At 32.9% G+C, this 24059-nt stretch overlaps 1 protein-coding gene across 2 annotated transcripts in view; it reads right to left on the reverse strand.

The window, feature by feature from the left end:
- Nucleotides 1-11679: 11679 nt before the first annotated feature.
- Gpb5 (Glycoprotein hormone beta 5) overlaps nucleotides 11680-24059 on the reverse strand; it is a 74386-nt gene continuing 62006 nt past the window's right edge. For both annotated transcript variants that reach the window (XM_090398803.1, XM_090398804.1), the window contains exon 3: nucleotides 11680-15652. In XM_090398803.1, coding sequence (XP_090254929.1) covers nucleotides 15431-15652 — 222 coding nt within the window. In that variant the 3' untranslated portion in view covers nucleotides 11680-15430. The remainder of the gene's footprint in view (nucleotides 15653-24059) is intronic.

A 24059-nucleotide genomic window follows, 5' to 3' on the forward strand; every position in this document is an offset into this window, starting at 1 on the left:
AGGAAAAATTCTCGTGTCCATCTTTTTAAACCCTCCCGGTGCTCAGTTGCGTGATATGCAAATTCCATGCGTAAAAAAGCGTTGTAAACTTTGGTGTTTACAACGCTTCTGGTGGTGGTGGTGAATTTTGAAGCTACTTTTTTTCTCAGACATCACTTCCACATGACGCACAATGTATTCCTGCAAGTTTCGCAGCATTTGGATCAATATTAAAATAACCCTTAATAAGGGATATTTTAATATTGATCGCCCTGTATATTCATGGTGTTATATAAAGATATGATTGATTACAAATCCTTATGTCTGTAATGTTACTTTAAAAGTAGTAACAAATCAAAATCCCTTCATTCAGAAGTCAACGTTCTGAATGCAGATATGTTAGAACATTTGATAGGACTTGGAATAATGGATACATATTTGCCTGTTTCTAGAGTTGCACATATGAAATTCTTATAACTTACAACACTTATAATAAAAACTTGGTATTTGGTCATGCGGAAGTTTAATTGTTTACTGTCCCTAAAGTCACTTTGGATATATAAATATTTGTAATCTGTCATGACTTCATTGAACACCTTGCATAATATACAGTAGATGCGTGAATTTATTTTGTTTTATCCCGCTGTTACATTGCAGCAAAGATTATGTAGTCCATTAAACAATTGGTGTACAGCCGTATTAGTTGATGTACAACTAATGTCTGATTAGTTTTTCTGAAGTAAACTTTGGAAAACAGTTTAAAGAAAATACCAGGGTACAGTCATTGCTGGATTAAAGTTGTAGAAGGCCTTAGAACATGTAGAGGTAGTAGGTACTCATATTGACAAGGAACTTGGTCAGGTAATCGCTTTGATACTTCTTTAATTCAACTTTAAGGACGGCTGTTTCCAATCGAAATTTCCCGGAGGAAAATAAAATAAAAAAGAGTGATTGTTTAAGTACAATTTCGTTTTCTTCTGTGTGTCTACTGGAATCGAATTGTAACATAATCAGAAAACAACTTTTAGTGAAATAAATGAATTGTATTAGTGGAGCCTGGTATACTATCTGCATCATTGACACCAAATGCCAATACTTAATCAAATCCCTGACTTTTACTTTTTCTAATTTCTTACTTTTTCTAGGAATTCCACGACGTGATATTACAAAGGTCCTTATCCTTAAATCCTATCATCTTTATTTTAGGGTACCTTGTGATCCATCATTTCCCAGCGCTGCCATGCGATGTGATATATATATATATATATATAGTTGATTTGCCCCGCTCAAACTAAATTAAGATAATTGGACAAATTTGAGTATAGTTCCTGAACGGTAAATTTGATTAAACTCTATTCATCCCAGTAGAGTTAGTTATTGCTTTAAGCATTTCGAATAATTTTACCAAATTTTAAACTACACTTCAAGCCAAACTGAGAGCTTGGAAAATTTTCAATAGCGATTTCTAAATAGCAATAACATATTTCAATACCACTGCATCCAGATATATGGAATAATATACGTATAATGACTGACCACTGGTATCACTATATAAGAAAAATGTGGAAATGTACCCTTCATTTTTTTTTAGAATATCCTAAGATACTTTCCTATTCATTCTAATGTTTTTTTATATGTTTTAAGAAACTACGCTATTAATGTGCAAATTTCGTATATTTTAAGATTTTTTTTTTTTTTGAAAACATATATAATGTTATTCTATATGTGTACTCTTTTTCAATTACTAGTACAAAATGTTCACTTGTTTCCGATATTCCTCCTCCCACCTCCACCAAGACTTCATTTAAGGATGTCTCCAATGCTATTAAATAGTATATTCTTCTTAACTTAAAAAAATATGACTGTGAGCCAAATGAAAGCAAGTAAATTTATTTGGTTTAAGAGCCTGCTACACAAAAACATATAATCAGTGCGTTTGCTACTGTTGCTAATCGTAAGGTAGCCACTACATTTCACAATAACGAAATATTCCACTCTCACCTTCGGACCTTCGCTTAGAAATACGGTATTTACCTTCACATAATTAAATTACCAGATGGTCGGAAGCTAGAGAGACACTTACTCCCAGATTAAAAAGCCGTGTGTTTGGTATACAAACAGTATAACTTTGATATAACGCTCTTACTTAAGTTCCAAGTAATGCTTTCTTGCCGGTTCACCTGTTTTGCTTGAGAAAAAACCGAGTGTCCGATGAGAAAACTCTCCGTTTCCCCTCCCCCCCATTCTAGACTGACTGGCTATCAATTGAAAAACCTTTATAAATCTTCCCCGTGGGGTACATGTGATATGGGTCAAAGATAAATAAATAAGAAAAACCGCTTATTATAGCAAGTATTTATTCTAAAGAGTCAAGGATATATTGCTCATTTCTTATGTTCTGTAACTTTTTGATGGATAGTTTCTTAAGCCTGTTAGCTTAACTAAAATGTTGCAAATTGAAAATTAGAATCTAAATGAAAGTTCATGCTTCAAAAGACATTGAATGAGGAAAGTAGAAGTCAGAATTTTTTTAATTTTTTTTTTTTTTAATCTCAACTCAACTAGCCTTCAAGAAAGTGAATATGCATTCCAGATTTTGCCAGTTTAAGATATAAGAATGAATTCAGCTCGAGAGTGTTTAGGTCCTATATCAAAATCCATACTAAAAGAAAGAGATCATTAATAATTTGATTTGAGCAACATAATAGTTGTTTTAGAACTATTGCTAATGAGAGGACATCGCTTCATGCAAAACCTCTTATTGATCGGAAAACATTATTACAAACGAAATGTTTTCTAACTACTATTTTCATTAACATCGAGATGTTCGATGTACTATTATCATTAACATTGAGATGTTCGATGTACTTTTTTGAGAGCTCGAGAAAATGGCGAAATGGAAGTTTCCAAAGACTGAAATACAAAATTGGAAGAATTTTTCAGAAGCGAAAAGGAGAGCCCCCATTTCTCTCTTCTCTTACCTTTTTTACATAGATACTTTTAAGCAATATTTGTTCAATAGAACTGTAAAAAGACGGTTTTAATAATTTAGTGCTTTTTGTACATGTTTAATAAAATGCCCATTAATTTTTTCATTATAATTATAAAATTCGCAATTAAAGTAGGAAAAATATACGCCTTTTGGTTGCAAATGTCTGAATTCGAATCTCATGTAAGGAACCGAGGAAAATTTAAAAAGAATATTCAAAATGGCGTGTTAGTCGGCTCATGAGTGTGTTTTTTTTTAACTCCTTGAAATTCGTTTTTTCGTCTTTGAAAAACATACTGGTCGGAAAAAAACACTTTATTGATGGATACAGCAGAATATGAATTGGATAATTTTTTTTTTCAAGTCTACTCACGAGAGGTTGGAAACATATCTTTCAGTACCGTGAGTGCGCCGAGGTTTAGATATTCGAAATCCTACCCAACTCTATAGACTAAACCATGGAAATTGTTCAAACCAAGTCCGACCTCCAGTGGGTAGGGTAGTCATTTCACACTGGGTGATGCGATGAAAATCATCTACCATATGAAGACATATTCAAAGACAGCATGCATCGAGATTTGACTCTCTTGGTTGGAGAGCGGAAGCTCCACCTCATAGGCCAACCAGGCAGGGAAAGGTTAAAATCAGGTGAAAGCTAAGTCAAGTATAACTAGATCATAACAGATAATTAACTCACCCGAATACCTAAATGGAAATGGGATAAGGTTCTATTATGATTTGAATGGAAAACATAGACACTGCAGAATAATTTCGTCACGTGATGGTGTGAAATCATCATCCTTCTTACTTCTTCATGTAGCTTCCTCAGTGAGAGGGTGCAGCACCATGTCCTTCCAGTTCTCTCTGTTGGCGGCTTTCTTTTCTGTTTCTTCATAGCCATGTGATCCTGTCCATGATCTTATATCTTCAAGCCATGTACTTCGTTTTTTGCTTCTTGATCCTTTTCCCATAATTTTTCCTTCTAAAACTGATAGTATCCTCTGTCCTGCTGAACGTCTCAGTACATGTCCTGTCAATCGCATCTTTCTCTGGATCATTTCCTGTAATAAAAATCTCTGTGTTCTCATTCTCTGTAGGGCATCTGTATTTGTCACATGTTTTGTCCATGGAATTTTCACAGCTCTCCTACGAGAGCTCTGAAATATATATAGCACCACATATCTCGTATAGCACCACATTTCAAAGGCCATTATATGTTGCCTTACTCTCTTCTTGAATATCCAGGTCTCACTTCCATATGTGAATGGCCACACTAATGTTCTTATCATTCCTTTCTTTGTCTCGATACTCACAGAACTTCTGAGCACATCTTTTTTTTCCAGAATGCATCTTTAGCTATGGCTTTGTATTTTTATTTCTTTATCTTGCTTTCCATTTGCAGTAAATTAGGTGCCTAAATATTTATATTCTGTTGTATGTTCAATTTTCATATTGTTTATGAATATTTCTAGCTCGGATCTGTTTCTTTTGAGATTTTCATCAATCTGGTTGTTTTTTGCATTTATACTAATCCAAATTCTTTACCTTCTTCAATTAGTAGCTGCAGTAATTTGATTAATTTGTTCTGTTTTCTGCTATTAGAACATCATCAGCATATCTAAGATTGTTGTATTTTATACCATTGATACTAATTCCTGTTTTTTGTTTTACAATTTTTTTCATCACTGTCTCACTATGGATATTAAATAGATTTAGTGAAAGGATACCACCTTGTCTAACTTCTCTTTTTATTTTCACTTTAGAAGTCTCAGAGTTAAACAGCTGCATTTTCTGTTTGGTGCAAATCATTTTTATAACTTAAGTACATGATCTTCTATGTCTAATTTATCTTATATATTAAACATTTTATTATGTTTTATCCGGTCAAAAGCCTTCTGAAAGTCTATGAAGCATATGTAAATATTCCTATTTCTTTCAAGTGATCTCTCTATTAGTATTTTTAGTTCTAGGATAGTATTAATGGTTCCCATTCCTTTTCTGAAGCCTTTCTGTTGTTCACTCAATTCACCGCTTGTTGCTCTTTCATTTGTTCCTTAACGATGGTTAAAATAATTTTAGATGCATGGGATATTAGGCTCACAGTTCTGTAATCCTCCCAATTTTGTGTATTATGTTTCTTTGGAATTGGTATGCAGATAGATGTTGTAAAAACTTTAAAAACTTCAAGTAATTACTAGAGAGTCCTAATTTGGTTTGAAAGCAAGATTTTCAGATAATCTAATTTTTAGCCCACTCACTACTCATCGTATACGTTTACAACCTTTCGTAAAGGCCTTAATAAAGTCAATGCATTGTCAATAGTGAAGCGAAAAGATGCTCCTGTCATGGCGTCAGTTATAAAATGCACCAATATTCCTAAGGATGCTGACTTTAACAGACATTTCACCATTTTACTAGCTTGGCCATCGGATTTATGACAAATCATATGCAGTTTACTTGCGGAATATATAATCCAGAAGGTGATAAATCCTAGTTTTCTGAAACGTATGATGGGCTTTCCGAAAGTATTCTTCTTTTTGATAACTCTCCACCCAAAAGAGATCTTTTAGCCGAAAAAATTCTGTTCCAGTTATGTAATGTATCCCGCCACATCATGTTTCGAAGTTGATTTTTTGTGTCGGGGCAAGCCTTAAGAACATTTTTACCATACCTTCCCCTTGCTATTTGCCCACGCAAAACTCTTGAACGTGACGATTCCGTAATAACTCTTTTTCATGACAATTTCTGGATAACTCCGGAAAAGGGGCGTTTTTAACGTAAAAAAAAGACAGTTCAAGCCTCTACTTTCTTTACATACACTGTTTTGCAATACATTTTCTTCACCTTGTAACAAGTTTTTGAAAGCTAAAAGCAACCTGAAGCTTATATTCTTCAGATTACTTGACTTGTCCGTCATTTTCAAACTGTATATCCATGTGATATGTCTTCGATTTAGAAAGTAATTACCAGAAATCCGATGTAGCCAAGTTTGGGCTTTAAGAAGGAAACTTCAATTCCAATCATTTCAATAGCTGTTGAAGTGAATGCATTCGTGGCCTCACGATTTCATATTTCAAAAGCAATGGCTGTTCCTCGCTAGAGACACAATTAATTCATTGTTTCAGCCATTTGAAGTCTTCACATGGCTTTAGGAATTAATGATAATCTCTTTCTCCATATAGTCCTGGTGAATGACACTTTTGCTGTTTCGAAAGACAGTCAGCATGCAGTTTCTGGCGTTAAGTTTTGTACTTTTTGTAGTGGGTGAGATACAATGGTAATGTTCCATAGAGAGAATATTCATTTTGGGATCATAATGATTGACCCTGCTTTCTTCCCAAGTCATGATTTTGTAAAGAAAAGTATTGTCTTCTCTTTAATAAATGTTTAAACAATCGGCAACAAACTTCCCGGCTCGCCTGTTTTTATTTTGTTAGTCAACTGACACTGTACTCGACGTGGGCACACTTGACTGTAGTCCAGTACTGATTTTGTTTGATTCGAGTGGGTCAATGATTTGGTTTACCACGCTAATCCAGTATTCAGTTCAGTGCTTGTGATCTCTGAATTATTTGCTGATTTCTTTAATTAACTGCTCAGCTTATGGAAATCGTACTTGGGTAAATATTTCGATAATCAGGAAGCCTTTGGAAATGGCATTGGATCCTAAAAATCGAAATATTTACCCAAGTACTGTTGCATCATAGCATCGGTGTAATAGTTCCGATTTATCCCAGAAAACTTCATGTCTCATTTGCGAAGCGTCTTATGGGTCAACTGAAGAGAGCGCATATGATGACAAAGGCTTAACTCCTATGGTGTTCGGTATCTCGAACGTGTCCTTCAATACGTTGTTCAATTGATTTTTCTGTTTGTCCATACTAAGATTACCGGCAATCCAGATATTGAAGTTGGCTAGATCGAAGTTTTGTAGATCGGAATAGTGATCTCATCTTGATAAAGGGGATATATAATACTTTTATTTTGTATTTCTTAAGTATTTTTGCTAGTTTTATGGAAATAGAGCTAATATATGGGAGCGTGATGAATCAGTGGTGTTTTCTTCTTTATTAGAAATTTCTCATGTCGGTTGAGTAGTTTGGAGATGGTGTGATCGTTATAGCCATATTGGAGGAAAGCTTTCTTAAATGTTGACGTTCCGTGATGAGTCGACGGGATTTTTAGACTTTTAATTTACCTATTTCCTTAGTTAGTGAGAAGATTTAGAAATGGGGGTGAACCATTAGATTCCAATTCATATGTGAATTTTATGTAAGGGTGTTGGCGATTCAGGTACTCAAAAAAAAAACAGAAGTGAAGGTAGTCCATGCTTCCAGACGAAGAATATATCATCAACGTACCTTACCTTTTCCATAAATTTGGTTTATATATATATATATATATATATATATATATATAAAAGATAAATACGTATACAAGATAAAAATACGTTTCAAGACCACTGTTACTCTAAGCGCTTTGCACGCGCAGGCATGAGTATTACCTTTAGAACATCCCTCGTACCTTGTTGCAGATACGAGGGGTGTTTTAAAGATAAAGCAAACCAAAAGAAATACTTGATACATGATTCTGTCAAGGGGTTTTAGAAGGAAACAGTTAAATCAAGTATTTCGTTTGAAGAAATTTTAAACTAAGCAAAAAAAAAAGACAATAAAAGTTACGTTTAGAAATGCTAAAGAATTTCATTTATTGACTAGCGCAAGAGATTAGAAATTTCCATTGAAAACGGTTCGCAATAACGAGATACTTTAGTACGAATTCCCATTTCTGTAATAACAATGCTTTATCATATTTGGGCCGTATTATAGCTAGATCAGCCTTTCGTAACAAGAAACAAATATTTAACTAGCTTATATTTATCTAGCTTACTCTACTATAAATGAAGCTAACCTTCAGCTATATATGAATGTATCGTAGCTGTATTTGCACGATACATTAATTTATGTCCGAAAAAGCACCTCTACAAATTTCGAAACTGAAATATTTCATAATTCAATACAGCCATTCGTTCTCCTTTAACACATGTAGCGGTTACTTTTTTTTTTCGAACCCAGATTTTTAAAGAAAAGTTTGTCCTACTGAAAAGGCAAGTTTAGTAAAAATCAGAAAATACAAATGATGCGAAACAGTTTACTTATTTTGTATAATTTTCCTTTTGAATAATAAGGCCAGAATTCATATTTTAATGTAGTGTTTAGAAAACCTCTCCTACGTTTTTTTATTAAATTACAATTTCCTGTATTTTCATAAAGTTATTATATGAAATGATAAATTAATCAAATTAGCAAGTTTGTATATTCCATTCAGTAAGTTCTTTATGTAACAAATACGAAAGTGCTTTTCCTGAATAAAAAATTTAAAAGCAAATGAAAATTGTTAATAAACATAGATTAAAGATGAGAAAGCTGCTCCTAATGATTCTTAGCATGTTAGAAGCTAATTTTATTGCTTATGATGCACAGTAGCTGTAATTACTTTTTTTTTTCCATATGTAGTTTTGTAGCTTTAGTGTGGCTTTTTTTTGGTTACTTTTCCTGGGGAAGCGAGATTAAAATAATTTTTCCCAATTTGGGAGGTACTAAAATTTTGGAAGCACTACAAAAAAGGGAGACATGAAGTCTAATATTTTTTAAATATTTTAAATTATTAAATAAATTTATTTATTTTACAATTCTGGTATATTAAATTCACTGTTGTTTGCATTTGAACTATGAGAGGATTTTATCACTGCTAGCCTCAATCTATCTATCTTCCCCTTCCATCTGATTCAGACGGGTTGGGTTTCCTCCTAATGAGGATTTACGGCGAAATGATGCAGCCGGCACGCTACTCCTCTGCTGCATCCTTATTGGAGGTATTCATGATTGTATTCCGTGTGTCTTCATGGGGCCGGTTTGCCTGCTTGCGGGATGAAAACTCCCCAGCTAAACTGGGGAAATAAAACCTACTTCCCGCGCCCAAGACCGGCTAACTTGGCTATGGCTGAGGAAGATCCTTGAGCTCCTCACGTCACCGAAGGGAAGCAAACCTAGGACACTTCTTCCCTAGGCATATGATTGCGAAGCGCACAGCCACTAGGCTAACCGCACGGACCACTGCTAGCCTACCTCCACTCATTCCAATTATACCAAAAGTTATATTTTAATGTACATATATTCAAAAATGCATATTTTATATTGAAATTATTTTTGTTTAATATATGTCCTCTATAAGCTGAGACGAGGAAAAGTTAATTCTAAATAGGATATATTTTTCCATTTTACAAAGAGGAAGAGCAAAATTTTCTATTCTTTTAGCAATGTAGTTTTGAGTGGTTTCACATCTACATGAAAATGTTGACAAAATCTTCATTGGTGAGGAAAATGTCAGTTAATTCCATTTTTTACTGCATAGCCAGACTTGATATTAATAAAAAGCGATATTAATAGAATACTATGCTGTGTAGTTTCCTGCGTAGGCCAAACTTGAAGTTTTGATTCGGTGATTGATGGTCGATGATTTTCTGTTGTGAGTTTTATATGGAAGTTGTAGTTAGTAGCTTTTTCAGTGATGAACGTAATTGTATATTCTGTATCTTTTCTGATCTTTGTAGAGTAGATACCAATAGTCGCCTGGTCCGTGTTTGACTGAGGGTAGTAGCAGCGGTATCTAGGGCACATCTGATAATCGAAAGCTGAGTCAGGTATATGTTGTCCAGGATTCCGGGTGTTTGCAAAAGATGCAAAGATGTGAATATTAGTGGGTTAGAATTTGTGTTGGCTTTTGAATATTAAGAAGAGTATACAGTGACATCAGGGAGTTTGTGTATTTTGTTACAGTAGGTAGATAGCAGCAGTAGAAGGGATCAAAGGATCAGGGTATTATGGAATGGAAAATATGTTTATGAGAATTCTGCTGGAGATAGGAATCATAAGACTTTTAGACCTCTTGCGAGGTCTAAAAATCTTATGATTTTGAGTTTTCTTTGTTAGCAGTGTTATTTGTTTTTGAGAATATTTTAGGTAATATTCTAGGTAATAATATCTTCGATAGTTCTGATTCCTTCTCAATAAGGAACGGAAGATATTGTGCAATTACAGATCTATAATATGTATTATTGTGAACCGAGGCTCTGTGAGTAAAAATAGACGGGATAACCTTTTAATTAAATGCGTAATGTATATTTAAATGTGTCATGTAGTTCTTGCAGTTAACAGCTGGATAACATCTTTATAAACGATAGGTAGGAATACTAGCGCATTGGTCATTCTGAGGATTGCGGATAGTAGTGAACAACTAGTTTTTTCCCCATTTTTCTGAAAATTTTCAGGAAAAGTTGTAGAATTGTATAGGTGGAAGCTGTAGTTAGTTGCTTAGTGATATACATGTATATCACCAGTAGAATCTTAGGGAAAAAGTGATTCTGAAGGATGTAATCTTGGTTTGAAAAGAAACTTTGTTTCTCTTTAATATGTAAATATGTTCTTGAAGTTATTTTGTATTTGGAAATGATAGTGTCATATTAAACATCCAAAATCAGGACTCATGGGGAAGTAGCAGTCTTCCATATTGAATTCAGATTTTTTAGCAAATTAGTAAAAATAAGGGGAGGATTATGTAAAGTCACGCACTTCAGATTTTCGCCCCTCTCTTCTGTTGTAGACATAAAAAAGGTACCTTATTGCAAACGTTTCAACTTTCTAAGTTCATGCAAATGATAGACCTTTTGATTTATCAGCCAGTCAATCAGGAGTGGCAATACACACACATACACATATCATGTGCGTATGTTTCCTTACTAAGCTATATAATATATATATATATAATATATATGTAGAAAGTATTTTAGCTATCACAGGAAACTGAAAATTTAATACTGTTACATTTTTATTAGATTTATGCATCAATAATTCTGTTTGCGTTATGGAAATAGTAGCAATTATAGTGTGTGAAGAAGATGTTTTTGTTCATTTACATTCTTTGTAAATGAACAAAATGTAAATGAACAAAAACTCTTCCTGTGTCTAAATCGACACAGGAAGAGTGTTTATTATAAAAAATACTCCTCATCTTACTCATGATAGCGCTTTTCATTTGTGAGAAATATCAACCAGCTTATGCTTAAAAATGCGAAACCGTTTCGTTTGCACATGTGCAAGCGCTCGACGAAATCCTGTGTAATCTCATAGACATATGCGCATTAATAGTAAACTATTAATAGAATTTATCAATAAAATTAATTAATTAAAATTACTAAAAATCATAATTTATTAATAAAATTAATTAAATCAATAAAATTAATGATTTATTAATAGTATTAATAGTAAATTATTAATATAAATTACCTTTGACATGATTATAATGTATTATAATTTTCTTTGGGATTAAATAAGTTAATGAAATCCTTTCAATTCAAGTTACTTCGATGTTGTACACTGTTTCTTGCATTTTTTCTTGATTCAGTTTGTTTTACCCAGAAGAATGGAATCTAGTATACGTTTTTTTCTGATCATATGATTTAAATGTTTTGGACAACATCCAGTTTTAAATTGTAAAAATAAATATTTCTGTAAAATTGCTAATTAATATTGTGTTTAAAACTTGAAATAGTTTGATCACATGAATGAAAATTCATCATGTAGATTTTCTATAGGAACAATGATATGTATGCATAAAGAAGCACACTTGAAACCAATTATGCTTTTAAACGTACAATTTTATTACGGTCAGTAAAACAGAACTATGATTTTTTTAGTAAATAATATTACATTATACATTATATAACAGTGACTAAATTATTAACGAGGTGTGACAAACGTTCATTCCGCCCGATCAATAAAGGTAATTCCAATACTGTAAACAAACAATAGAAAGAAGAACAATAGAAAGAAGGTTGAGTTTGATTTCCTAATACAAAGATGACGGGATTGAAAAGGAGGACTGCAAAATGAACGCATTTCATGGCTTCATACCAGTCTTAGTAGGAAGCTTGAATTTTTCTAGTTATTTAAATTTTACATCAGAACTATTTCATAATTCGTACAATTCCGGATTCAACATTCCAAAATCCAACATTTTTTTTTCCAAAGTGACGTTACCTTGACAGCGCTTACTGATTTTTTCAATGTATTAAATTTCACAATTGAAGCATAGTCGTTCAATGTAGTACTTTTCATCGGTTATTAAGTCATCCTATTTTATAAGTATTGTATTTCACTAATAAAATTTAAAGGCTGCCCAGACGCATGATTCAAATATGGTCTGAGATGAGAGGAATGTTTCAGGCAAATTTTATGTAGAACTAATTACGGTGGCTTTAGACGGAAGCAGCAAGGGAGGGGGATATGCTTCTCAGAAACTGCTTTTTCCCTTGTTAGGCGGAAGTCTAGAAGATAAGTTGAATAGTAGTCTGAGGAGAAGGCGTTCCAACTTTTCAACATATTAGAATGATCATTCATAAGAATAAAAACCGAATATTTATTACTCATTGCTTTTCCTTCAGTTATGACTAATGAAAGTAACTTCATAACTGAAAGTGGTCTCTCTAACAATGGAAGAAGTAGGAACAATAAATATCCATGAAAAGAAAGTAGTGTAATTTTAGGCATCATTTAAGGAAGCTGACAGCTGAGTGTCACAGACATGTTTGTATGTGTATGTGCTTCACGTTGCGTCTTTCATATCTTGATTGATTTTGACAAGAAAACAGGAGGATCTTATCTGAAATATAATAAAGAAAAATTCGATTTTCATGAAGAGTAGATAAGTATTGTATCACTTTGAGCAAAAAATAACTTCATATGTAATAGTTCATTCATACAAATAATTTCTTCGTTATTTACTCTGTTATTGACTGACTTCGTTCAGACTATGGCATCACTCTCCCTGTGCCATCGACAATCCGATTGTATTCATGTTGGCTTTGGAATTTATTTTATAAATTTACAATTTTGCATATGTATGCAGCTATATAACTACAAATCGAATGGTATGCGAAGAAATATCCATATTTGCGATTTTAGTGATTCATGTGAAAGAGGTTGTTCATTCGCAGCATTTTAATTTAAATGCGAGTGAATGTTAACAAGACTGTGCTTTTAAACCACTTGTATGACTGATGTTACTTAAAATGAGAAGCTCAAGATTTTCTTAATTCCACCATGCTTTCCAGAGATCAGAATTTTCAATTTATATAAAAAGCTACATTGTGGCATATAATGTAGGAAAGGAATACATTAAAGTCTTTCAATCATTGTTTACGCAAAATGTAATATGGTCACTAGAAAGAAAAATGCATCTAAAGGTAACCGTCGCCTATAGTATAGGCCTTACACTAGCAATATCCCCTGAAATTCTAGAGTATGCCTCAAGACTTCTTTTACGCAAATGATTTGTTTTGAAAAAGAAAAAGCATTAAACTCGCGTACTTTCTGTAAATAATCTTTTAAAAATTCTGTACCAAATGCGTAACGATTACTTTAGTCGTTTTATATGAATATATATCATGTATTATTCGTTTATTAATACTTCTGTTAAATTTGAATGCATGCACATCATATCAAACATATTGATTCAGATAATTTTGGAGGTTCCCATAAGTTTAAAAGCATCTTTATAGTATATTTTTTAATATTCACATTCATTAACATTTAAATGCACCTTTAATATTCGAGATTGCTAATGATATAAATACTCACTTTATATTAATTAATTAATTTATTTATTTATTTAAATAAATTTAAATAAAATTTATTTAAATTTTATTTTCAGTAATACTCTCTAATAGGAAGAATTTTACGAATTCTGTTGTAATTTTTTTTTTAGTTAACGAAATTATTATTCAAAGTACCACTTAGCTGTCATTTGTATTGCAAGAAAACATAATAAAATTATCGTAATGGGTTCATATTTACTCTCCTAAAGAAAACATTTCTCTTAATTTTGTATAAAGAGACTGTGTGTGTGTGTGTGTGTGTGTGTGTGTGTGTGTGTGTGTGTGTGATTTTTTTTTTTTTTTTTTTTTTTTTTCGTGGCGAGTAGAATTTTTCATAATTTGTTGAGCGCTGCTGTATTTTATATTGCAGTTTATAATATTACTTTTTTTCAGGCTTGATATTAGAAAATCTAATTAAAGAAAAAATAATTGATTCATTATAAAGAAAAAGCGTTCATATATGCATTTTTTATTACTAAAATGCATATATATATATATATATATATTGCACTGTCATCTTTCATAATAAATAATGTTGATATTTTTAAGGTATTCATTAATTTATATCTTACTTGGTAAACTGAATGTCACTTTTTTGCTTCAAGTCCCATTTTTATCGAACGCGGGGACTGTTTTCTTCACCTCTTCCGAGTTCACTCTTTTCTTATATTTAGTCTATTAATAAGGATAAATTTAGATCTGACTATATTAGGTTCGGAAACATAGATCCACAATACAACACATTGTTATCTCTTTTGAAGCATGCGAATATATTGAGAATTCATTCGTGTCCTTTTTTTCAGTTGGTACCAAGCAAATATCTCTCCTCTATTTTTGAAACGCGTGCCATAGGTTCGACAACGTTGATTTAGTTCATTAACAGCTCTGTGTATATTTACTTAAGCAAGAAATATTTTATTTTATTTTTTATTTTCAAATTTGTTAAAACTGCAGTTAGGTTCTTTAAACATGATAGAACGCCATAATTGTTTAAGATTTTCATTTTTTAAAATTATATTTAATTTACAATTCTTATTTCAGATGTATTTAAGACACCCACCAACTTTCTTCTTTCAGAAAAAGTTTTCACTTATTTATTTATTTATTTTCACTTACCAGTGGTTGCAGATCTTCAGCTATAAGATGTTATGAACATATGCAATACTGTTCATTATAGACATCCTCACAAGAAATTGTGCGATATGTCTCTATACCAGAAACTCAATTCAGTATCTCACATTCGTCATTCAAGCATGCAGATCTTCATAATTGATACCCGTAATTCCGGTGTTAAAACTTGCATAAAACAAATTATAGCTGCAGATCTACATATATTTTTGGTAAGATTAAATCGTTTGTGCTAGGAAATACTAGAAATTTCATTAAAGGCTTATACTATGCCTAACACGAATCACTCTCTCTCTCTCTCTCTCTCTCTCTCGCTTTTATATCTTTTCCCCATAAACTGCGATTGTCACCAGATCTGGCAGAAGCCACGGATAATGAAGTAATTGGTCCACTCTACGCTAAGATGGAAGGGTCGAACGTTGGTTATGTGTTGGAAGGAATGGGAGGAAATTTTGAACATCCAGAAATATATACATAGCACACTTGACACCAAAATATCTTCAAACTCTTAAATCCGGTTAAGTGACTTGTCCGCTCTATCGATTTTCTCTTTCTATATCGCTTACGAGGCACATATACAGTACATTGGGATCTTTCAAATGACCTCTCTTATTTATATCTTACGGCACACGACCCCCTCTGTAGGGTACACCTTCACAACTGGTTGTAGATGACTTGCAGTTTTGGCAGGCGCATGTTACAGCTTCGAAATATTCATAGTTCCTGAGCTCTGGATCAGCATCTCTATCACATTTCTTAAGACGAATTCGTCGCATTTGTCTTTCCTCGTGCATGCAGACAGGGTGAAAAGACTTTTTAAAAGGGAATCGCCAATCAGCTATCTGTAAAATACAAATTCAAATTACACATCTTGGAAGAGAAAAGCTAATAAATTATACAAATTTTCGTTTTTAGTCAAATCTAAAAAATATAGTCAAAGTTAAAAAAAAATAGGCGTTCTATTTTCACGAATATAGTATTGAGCTAAAGACAATCATTGGTTTTCCCAGAATATTTAAATGGAAGACAAGCAAGGAAGATTACTAGATGTGATCAGAAGAATTTCGGACTGACAACCAAATGACACTACTACAGTACAAAGCTCATCTATTAATGAATGAGTAAAGTAGAATCAGCTTGATCATTCTCTGTTGAGAAGTAATACCTCTAAGTGTGTGTGTGTGTGTGTGTGTGTGTGTGTGTGTGTGTGTGTGTGTGTGTGTGTGTGTGTGTGTGTGTGTGTGTGTGTGTGTCACATGCGATTTCCCTTTTCAGGAATTAGGACTTCTAAGAACAGCGAATGCGCATCAAATTCTTCTTCTTCGAACAGCAAAAATAAATGCAACAAAACTCAAAAGTTTGGTTTCTTTTTTCGAAATTCGAAAGTGAAGTTGCGACTACTGATGGTGCTAAAATTATATTCTGTTCGGAAGATTTATGGAGTCTCCAAGGAGATATGGTGAATACAACTTCAGAAATAGCATAATGTAGAATGACAGTTTTTTGACCAACAACGTTTATTAAAAATTAAATATTTTTGTTTTTTTCCAAAACTTCAGAACTTGCGGTATTAATTCGTGAGAGAACTACTTCGAAAGGAACAGGAATATATTCGGCAATATTTGATCATATTTTGAACGTTGTGCAACATATACCCTATGTTTGACTTCAGATGCACTCGATGCTTTTGAGAGCAACATTAATATATATATATATATATATTCCTTTCATCAAACGTAGTCTGTATACTGCTTTATAAGACAAAATGTCGCTAGAATCGATTGTACCCACGCATATTGTCAGTAGCACTTGCAGACGAGTTATCGTTGGATGTCATATCAGTGGCATTCATTCGTGACATTAGTAAATGACTGCATTACTCAGAATCAACTGAAGGCAATATTATCACCCACTAAAATATGAGGGTGCCATCTCGGACAAACGCACAGGAACCGACATCAAAGGGTGCTCGAAAGGGTGATACCGAAATTTCAGAACGACCGTTATGGAAGCGATCAACCAAGAGTTCAAAGAGTCTGTATGACTGCGGATTAGGGGGGGGGGGAGGAGGACGTTGCGTAAAGAGCTGCTGACTTAATTTCTAGGGAAAGGCAATTGCACATGAGGAGAGCAAAAACAATGTAAAAATAATTGTAGTCACAAATTGGTCGAGATCAAGCTGGGAATACAATGCGCCCTCTTGCTGTTTCCGTGTGAGGCATTCCTATATAACCTTTATTTTAATCCGGTTAAGCCAAGTTTTTCAAGAACCTTCCATGACATAAAAAAAGACATCTATAGTGATTCCAAATTTATTAGCGATGCAACCTGAAAAGGTGTTTGTTGAGAAGGCGAATACTATATTGCCCATAGTATTGCTACTGTGAGTGAACTAAGTTAAATAAACTGAAAATCATGTTCTAAAGGCCGAACATGGAGCTTTGCTTTTCCAAGCCATTTCAATTCTCTAATAAGGATTTTACCACCTAAAATTTACCACATATATATACAGTATATATATATCATTTTTATCCAAAAGTGAATTTGCTCATTCGAATTCTTTCTTTTTTTCCACAAACATGTGTGCTTTATCTCTACAGGTATTCGTCGCTCAGATAACAATAAACCGTATTACCTTATTTATATCAAATTACAAGAACTGTTAAATTAAAAAAATATGAAGGAAGATATTATGGATCTGAAATGCTGCATTACCTGAAAAATGCGCGTGTTTCTTATTAAGAATAGAATAAATGTATTCTCTTATTCATAAATATATTTGTTAAAATTTAAGATAATTTTCTATTATGAATTAAAACATGCAATAAGAAACATTAATTTACTTAATTAGAGCGAAAAATTGTCTCTCTTACCTCAACCATGTTTTTGGAGTATCCATATTTTTTAATGCATGGTTTTGTTGTAAGATTTCGGTTAGTAGCGTACAGGTAATATATATATATATATATATATATATATATATATATATATATATATATATATATATATATATATATATAAATATATATATATATATATATATAAATATATATATATATATATATATATATATATATATATATATATATATATATATATATATATATATATGAAAGAATGATCATTAACTCAGTTAACATACATATTTTTATAAAGAATTGAATGACTAAAACCGAGATTTAAGTAAAAAGGTTTTAATATAAAACCACGACTAGTTAAAATTTAAGATAATTTTCTATTATGAATTAAAACATGCAATAAGAAACATTATTTGCAATATCCAAAGTATGGAATATTGCGATTGCAATATCCCATACTTTGGACAAACAAACAAATCTATTGAACAACGGATAGAAGAGCATAAGAGAGACATCTCTTATAAAAGATCTCATGCAACTGCGTTATCCAGTCATGTTCTTTTTTCAAATAATCCTAATGATGACCAACAAAGCCACTCCGTTTGCTGGAATAGATCAGAAAATATCTTTCGCTGTGATGATGAGTTTGAGAAGAAAATTGTAGAATCAAGGGAAATCCTGCTGAATCCGGTCCACTTAAACAACAATTTAAGTTATAACATCCCAGATAGCCATGCTGCAGTTATTCAATATTGGCGTTCACGTGAACCTGCACGCACAATTGCAATAAACAATGGCACGCCAGTTGGAACAACCTGAAAAAATACAACGTTTTTATGTATCGATTATGTGAGGCAATTTGTACCTGTAATTTCCAGTTTGTTTAGATAATTCAATGTTTATTAGTATTCCTTTATAAATACCTGAAGAAGGCTGCTATATGCCGAAACTAGTAGTATTTATCATTAAAATCTTTAATGTTATCTCGGTTTTATAGTCATTAAATCTATATTTTTTTCAAATGTACAACAACCGTGTAAAAGCTGATCACCATATATATATATATATATATATATATATATATATATATATATATATATATATATATATATATATATATATATATATATATATATATATATGGAAAATTCATGAAAAGTATCTAAGCTTTGGTTCGAGATCTATCCTAATATATCAATGAATATGAGACCATATGTGTTTTAGAATTTTAATTAAAATACAGTAGTTCATTCCCCATAGCACAATCGATACGGACAATGACTTTTAGTTGCGAACACGTGGAACTGAATCCTTTTTAGGGTGCGAGAAACAATTATAAGGAGTTTTTAACTCAAAGTGGTTTAGTTGATTTCATACGGAGCTTGTAGGGTTTTCCATCTCCAGAACACCATTCATTTTTTTTAAATCCCGAAAAACAGACATACTCAGTAGATAACATACGGACAGACGGCAGACTATGCAGAGCAAGTTAATTTTATCGTAATATTCATTATGCATTCATGAAACTCAATGCCAAGCAAGTGATGAAACGTTATGAAAAGATGAAATGAGATATAATAATTCAAAAAGAATTAAAAAATAAACAAATATATATATTGCTATTTATTTTTAGAAAAACTGAAAAAAAAACATTCTTAAGAGAAGGGAGAAATAGATGAAAAACAACAACTGAAATTGTAAATACTTTTTTTTATAATAGAAATATATTTTTTGTTGTTAATTTAAAGTTTTCCTGTACGTCATTTCCAGTTTTATATTTGAAAGAAATTTATCAGAGGATTGTTTATGGAATTTAGTGTTTTACTACAATCGGAGCAAATTCCGTAGTCGCATCTCATCTCAACTGTTGCTATCGCTTTCTTGCTGTTCTATTAATGTCGCAGTAATAGCCTTTTCTCAACACTTCAGAAATGTCCAAGGCCACTGATATACGATTCTGCGCAATGTATTGGATTTTTGACACTTGGCGGCGCCATGACAATTCTCGATAATGTCATACTTCACCTCTCTTCTTCCGTCCGGAAGTAACGAGTGTAATGAGAGTGACAAACAGGTTCTCGCGGAGCAACGACTTCCGCTTTGCGGAAAAGTGGATGCGACTTCGCTTGTCTATCCAGCTGTTACATTAAATCGTTTCGGACACATGCAAGCACTGAGAATGCAACAAAGATGACGAAGCTCGAATCTTGAATATAATGAAGAGAAGAACGTAATTGTAATGGTACAAAGCTGAATAATGTGTCACCATGTGTTTACAAAATATTACTTACGAAGAAATCCACAACGTAACGTTACCACAGACGAATTTTATTTATACATATAAGGGCTTCTTTTTTATAGTTTAACATGCCGAAAGAACCTCAAATCATCAGTGTTACGTTATTCACCTTGAGTAATTCGTTTCAGTTCAGTTATGATTTCTACTGAAATAGTTCTGAAATTGAGATATTTTTCTAATTAAAGAAGGCCAGAATTTAATTAGATTTCCCAACGGATCATATGCGGTACATATGAAGCTGTGTTCAGATTGTCATTGAAAGTAGGTCTAAAAAAATCTCATCTTTCTCAAAGATACTATATAAAACGTACGTTCAGTGGAAGAACTTGAAACTATTTGCTTAATTTTGGAATATAAATGTATTAGAAGGAAAAGTTCAGAAGATATCGACACACTTTAACACTGAACTCAAAAAACAATAGCAAAACCTCTCCAAACACTTTTTCTTTTTCTTCTTAATATCTCTCTCTCTCTCTCTCTCTCTCTCTCTCCTCATAAGAAGATAACGCTGGAGATTCATAAATATATAAGTCAGGTAATATTCGGAACTTGGGTGAGAGGATGAAAAAAAAACAAAGAAAGTGTACTCTTCGACGCCGGCCTGGTTGGCCGGGTGGTTAGAGGCTGTCGGCTCGAATCCCGCCAACGATATGGATGTTTGTGGTTATCCTACTACCAATATGTACTGCTCTGACCTGTGCCCTCGCGCAGTATGACTTTTGATATCTTTGCGCTATAAAAAATCAAATAAAAAAAAAATAGAAATCCTCTTCGACAAGTGGAGAACATGCTAACAGACTACATTCGAGCAAAAATTGATATCTGAAACAATTCAGCTGTTCTTTTCCTACTGAAAAACATTCAGTTCTCTCAGCAGAAAAATAATAGAAAATTAGCAGAAAATTAAAAGACATTAGCTCTGCTTTACAGTTTTCATTTTGCAAGGTAAAAAGCTAAAACCAAAGTATTAACTTGTCTGAATACATCCTAGCCTTCATTAGTGTTACACGTTACGTGAATGCGTAAACGCGCAGAACGTTCGGAATAGGATTTTAGTTTACGTTGCCTGGTAGCCAGGGTTGGCAAAAATGGATTCTGAGTAAAGAAAATTATAACAGAAATCTGATTTTAATTCTAACTGGCATACTGACGGTGGTTTTTCCTGGTTTAATAAATATATCAAAAATGGTTTCATGGTACATTATTATTGACATTATTCGAAACGTATTAAGCAATTAGGCAATTTTTAAATTATAATAATTTATTTTAAATAATTAATTTAAAAACAGTTTTCAACCAAAATTATATATATACATATATATATATATATATATATATATGGTATCCAATATCTCGGACGTGTTCTTCAGTGCATTGTTCAATTGATTTTTCTGTTTGTCCATTCATCATACTATAGACAAACAGAAAAATCAATTGAACAATGCATTGAAGAACACGTCCGAGATATTTAATACCATAGAAATGAAGCCTCGGCTTTGTCATCACACGTGCTCTTTTCAGATGACCCACAAGACGCTTCGCAAATGAGACATCAAGTTTTATGGGATAAATCAGAATTATTACACCGTTGCTATTATAAAACAGAAAGAAAAATATGGAAATCTTTGAAAATAATATTAGATCCTAGACATTTAAATATTAACCAAAGTATTAACTTGTCTGAATACTTCCTAGCCTTCATTAGTGTAACACGTTACGTGAATGCGTAAACACGCAGAACTTTCAGAACAATTAGAAATAATTTAAAAAATAACATCAGTTTGTCTACAAACAACTCACTGGATTAGCCATAGGTAGCTCCCTCTCTTCTCATTGCGCTGACTTATTCATGGAAGATCTAGAGGATAAAATCTTATCCCAGATCATTCCAAAACCGAAAATTTGGTACAGATATGTTGATGATATCTTTCTCATTTGGGATCATACGAAAGAAGAACTAATGGATTACCTCAACCAAATCAATAGTTTCCACCATACTATCAAATTCACATTAGAAATTGAAAAAGATGGAAAACTGCCATTCCTAGACATCCTAATAAAGAAACAAACCAATAATAGTATCAACCTATCTGTTTATAGAAAACCTACAACTACTGGACGTTACCTCCATTTCAACTCGTCTCATCATATATCTCAGAAACTTAACATCATCCATATGCTCAAGAATAGAGCTATACAGTACACAATAGACCAAGATGACCTAAAAACGGAATTAACTACAATATCCAGAGAGCTATCTTTAAATGGTTATCCAAAAAGACTCTACAACAAGATTCTCTTGACTGATATACCACATAGACAACGTGATGACATCCAATACATCAGTACTGTTACTGTTCCGTTTGTCAGCAGCATTTCCAAAAAATTGGCTAACCTTCTAAAACCACATAATATCAGAGTAGCATTCAAGCCAGTCATCACTATTCGGAAATTTTTAAGATCACGGAAAGACCCTCATCCTTTCTACAAGTACTCTGGAGTATATAATATACCTTGCTCATGTGGTATTAGTTACATAGGTCAGACCTCTAGAAGCCTTGAAACGAGAAAGAAAGAACACATAGAGTATGTCAGAAACAACAGACAAGACATTTCTTGCCTGTTGAACAATGCCTCTACCTTTGCCTCTACCAACCATCACATTGAGTGGGATAAGAGCCTTATGCCCTATGTAGAAGATAACTATCATTCAAGAACCTTCAAGGAACCAGCTACAGTCTCCCGCACAACTGAAAACCTAAACAAGAATCAAGGTCTAACCTTACCAGAAATTTGGAAAGCTTTAATTAGATCATTAAACATCAAAGAAATGAACTTTCATGACAATTACATCATGAGTCATAACAAATAAATCACGTTTCCGAGACACGCGCATTGTCTCGCACAATACTAATTTTTGTATGAAATAGAACCATCAGTTATAACCTAGTCTGTTACCTTCGTATAGCTTACTAATTTGTATTCCCTGAAGATGCCGATAGAAAAATTGGCGAAACATGTAGAACGACAAAATAAAAAGCAACTTGACTAAAATTATAAAAAAAGTGTAATAGTTTATATAACATCAGTCTTTTCTGTATAACTGCATAACAGTTCTCACCTTTGTTACTCCTCATTGTTTTGTCTACTAGTTTGTATATTTATACCTGAAGAAATCCTGTATAATTGGGATGAAATGTCCTGTTACTAAGTAAATAAATGTTATCAACTTATTCCGGTGTTCAGCCTTATAAACTTTAATCAAACATGTGTATATATATATATTTCAGTTTCAAATTCTTTAGACGTATCCCATGTTCACGGTGATATCGCTGATTTTCAATACCTGTAAGAGTGATAATGGAACTTAAAGGCAATAAGATTTTAGCAATAGTTGTTGGGTGATAGGACCGACTCCGGTCCTATCACCCAACAACTGTCGAAACGTGTTAAACAAAGATATCGCCCCATTTATCCATTGCTCCCTTCTAGGATGTGAAGAACTTTTTAACGGTCGTTTTTTTCTGGAAAATCAATTTCTCATCCCCTAAAATAGCCGATCGGACGGGCAACACATTTAATTAACAGATATAATATATACAGGGAAGACTTTTCATGAAAAGTCATGGGAAGACTTTTCATGAAAAGTCATGGGAAGACTTTGGTAAGAACATAGAAAATAAATATCAAGAAAATGGCAGATATTCTGGAGGTTGTTGAAGAAGCTCAGAAATAGAGGAAAGAGTGCTGTAAAAGGAGTTAGAGATGATAAAGGTGACATGAAAACTAGAGAAAAAAGATATTCTTGAAGTATGGAGTAATAACTTCGAAAAATTGCTAAATGAAAGAACCAGTGATAGCACAGGCGATATCATGTAGGTAAAAAACACTCAACAGACATACAGTCAGGAATACATATCCATACTTGAAGTAAAAAAACAAAACATCAAAGGCTTGGAATGGGGAAAGGCAGCAGGAGTAGATGATATTTGACCAGAATTGCTGAAGTATGGAGGCATAAAAGTCCTACAGTGGCTACACTGCATAGTTCAGAAGCCCTGGACAGAGGGACGAATTCCAGATGATTGGAGT

This window comes from Typopeltis vanoorti, chromosome 10 (genome assembly GCF_054136105.1).
Source record: "Typopeltis vanoorti isolate ZY-2024b chromosome 10, IOZ_Tvanoo_1.0, whole genome shotgun sequence".
Classification (NCBI taxonomy): domain Eukaryota; kingdom Metazoa; phylum Arthropoda; class Arachnida; order Uropygi; family Thelyphonidae; genus Typopeltis; species Typopeltis vanoorti.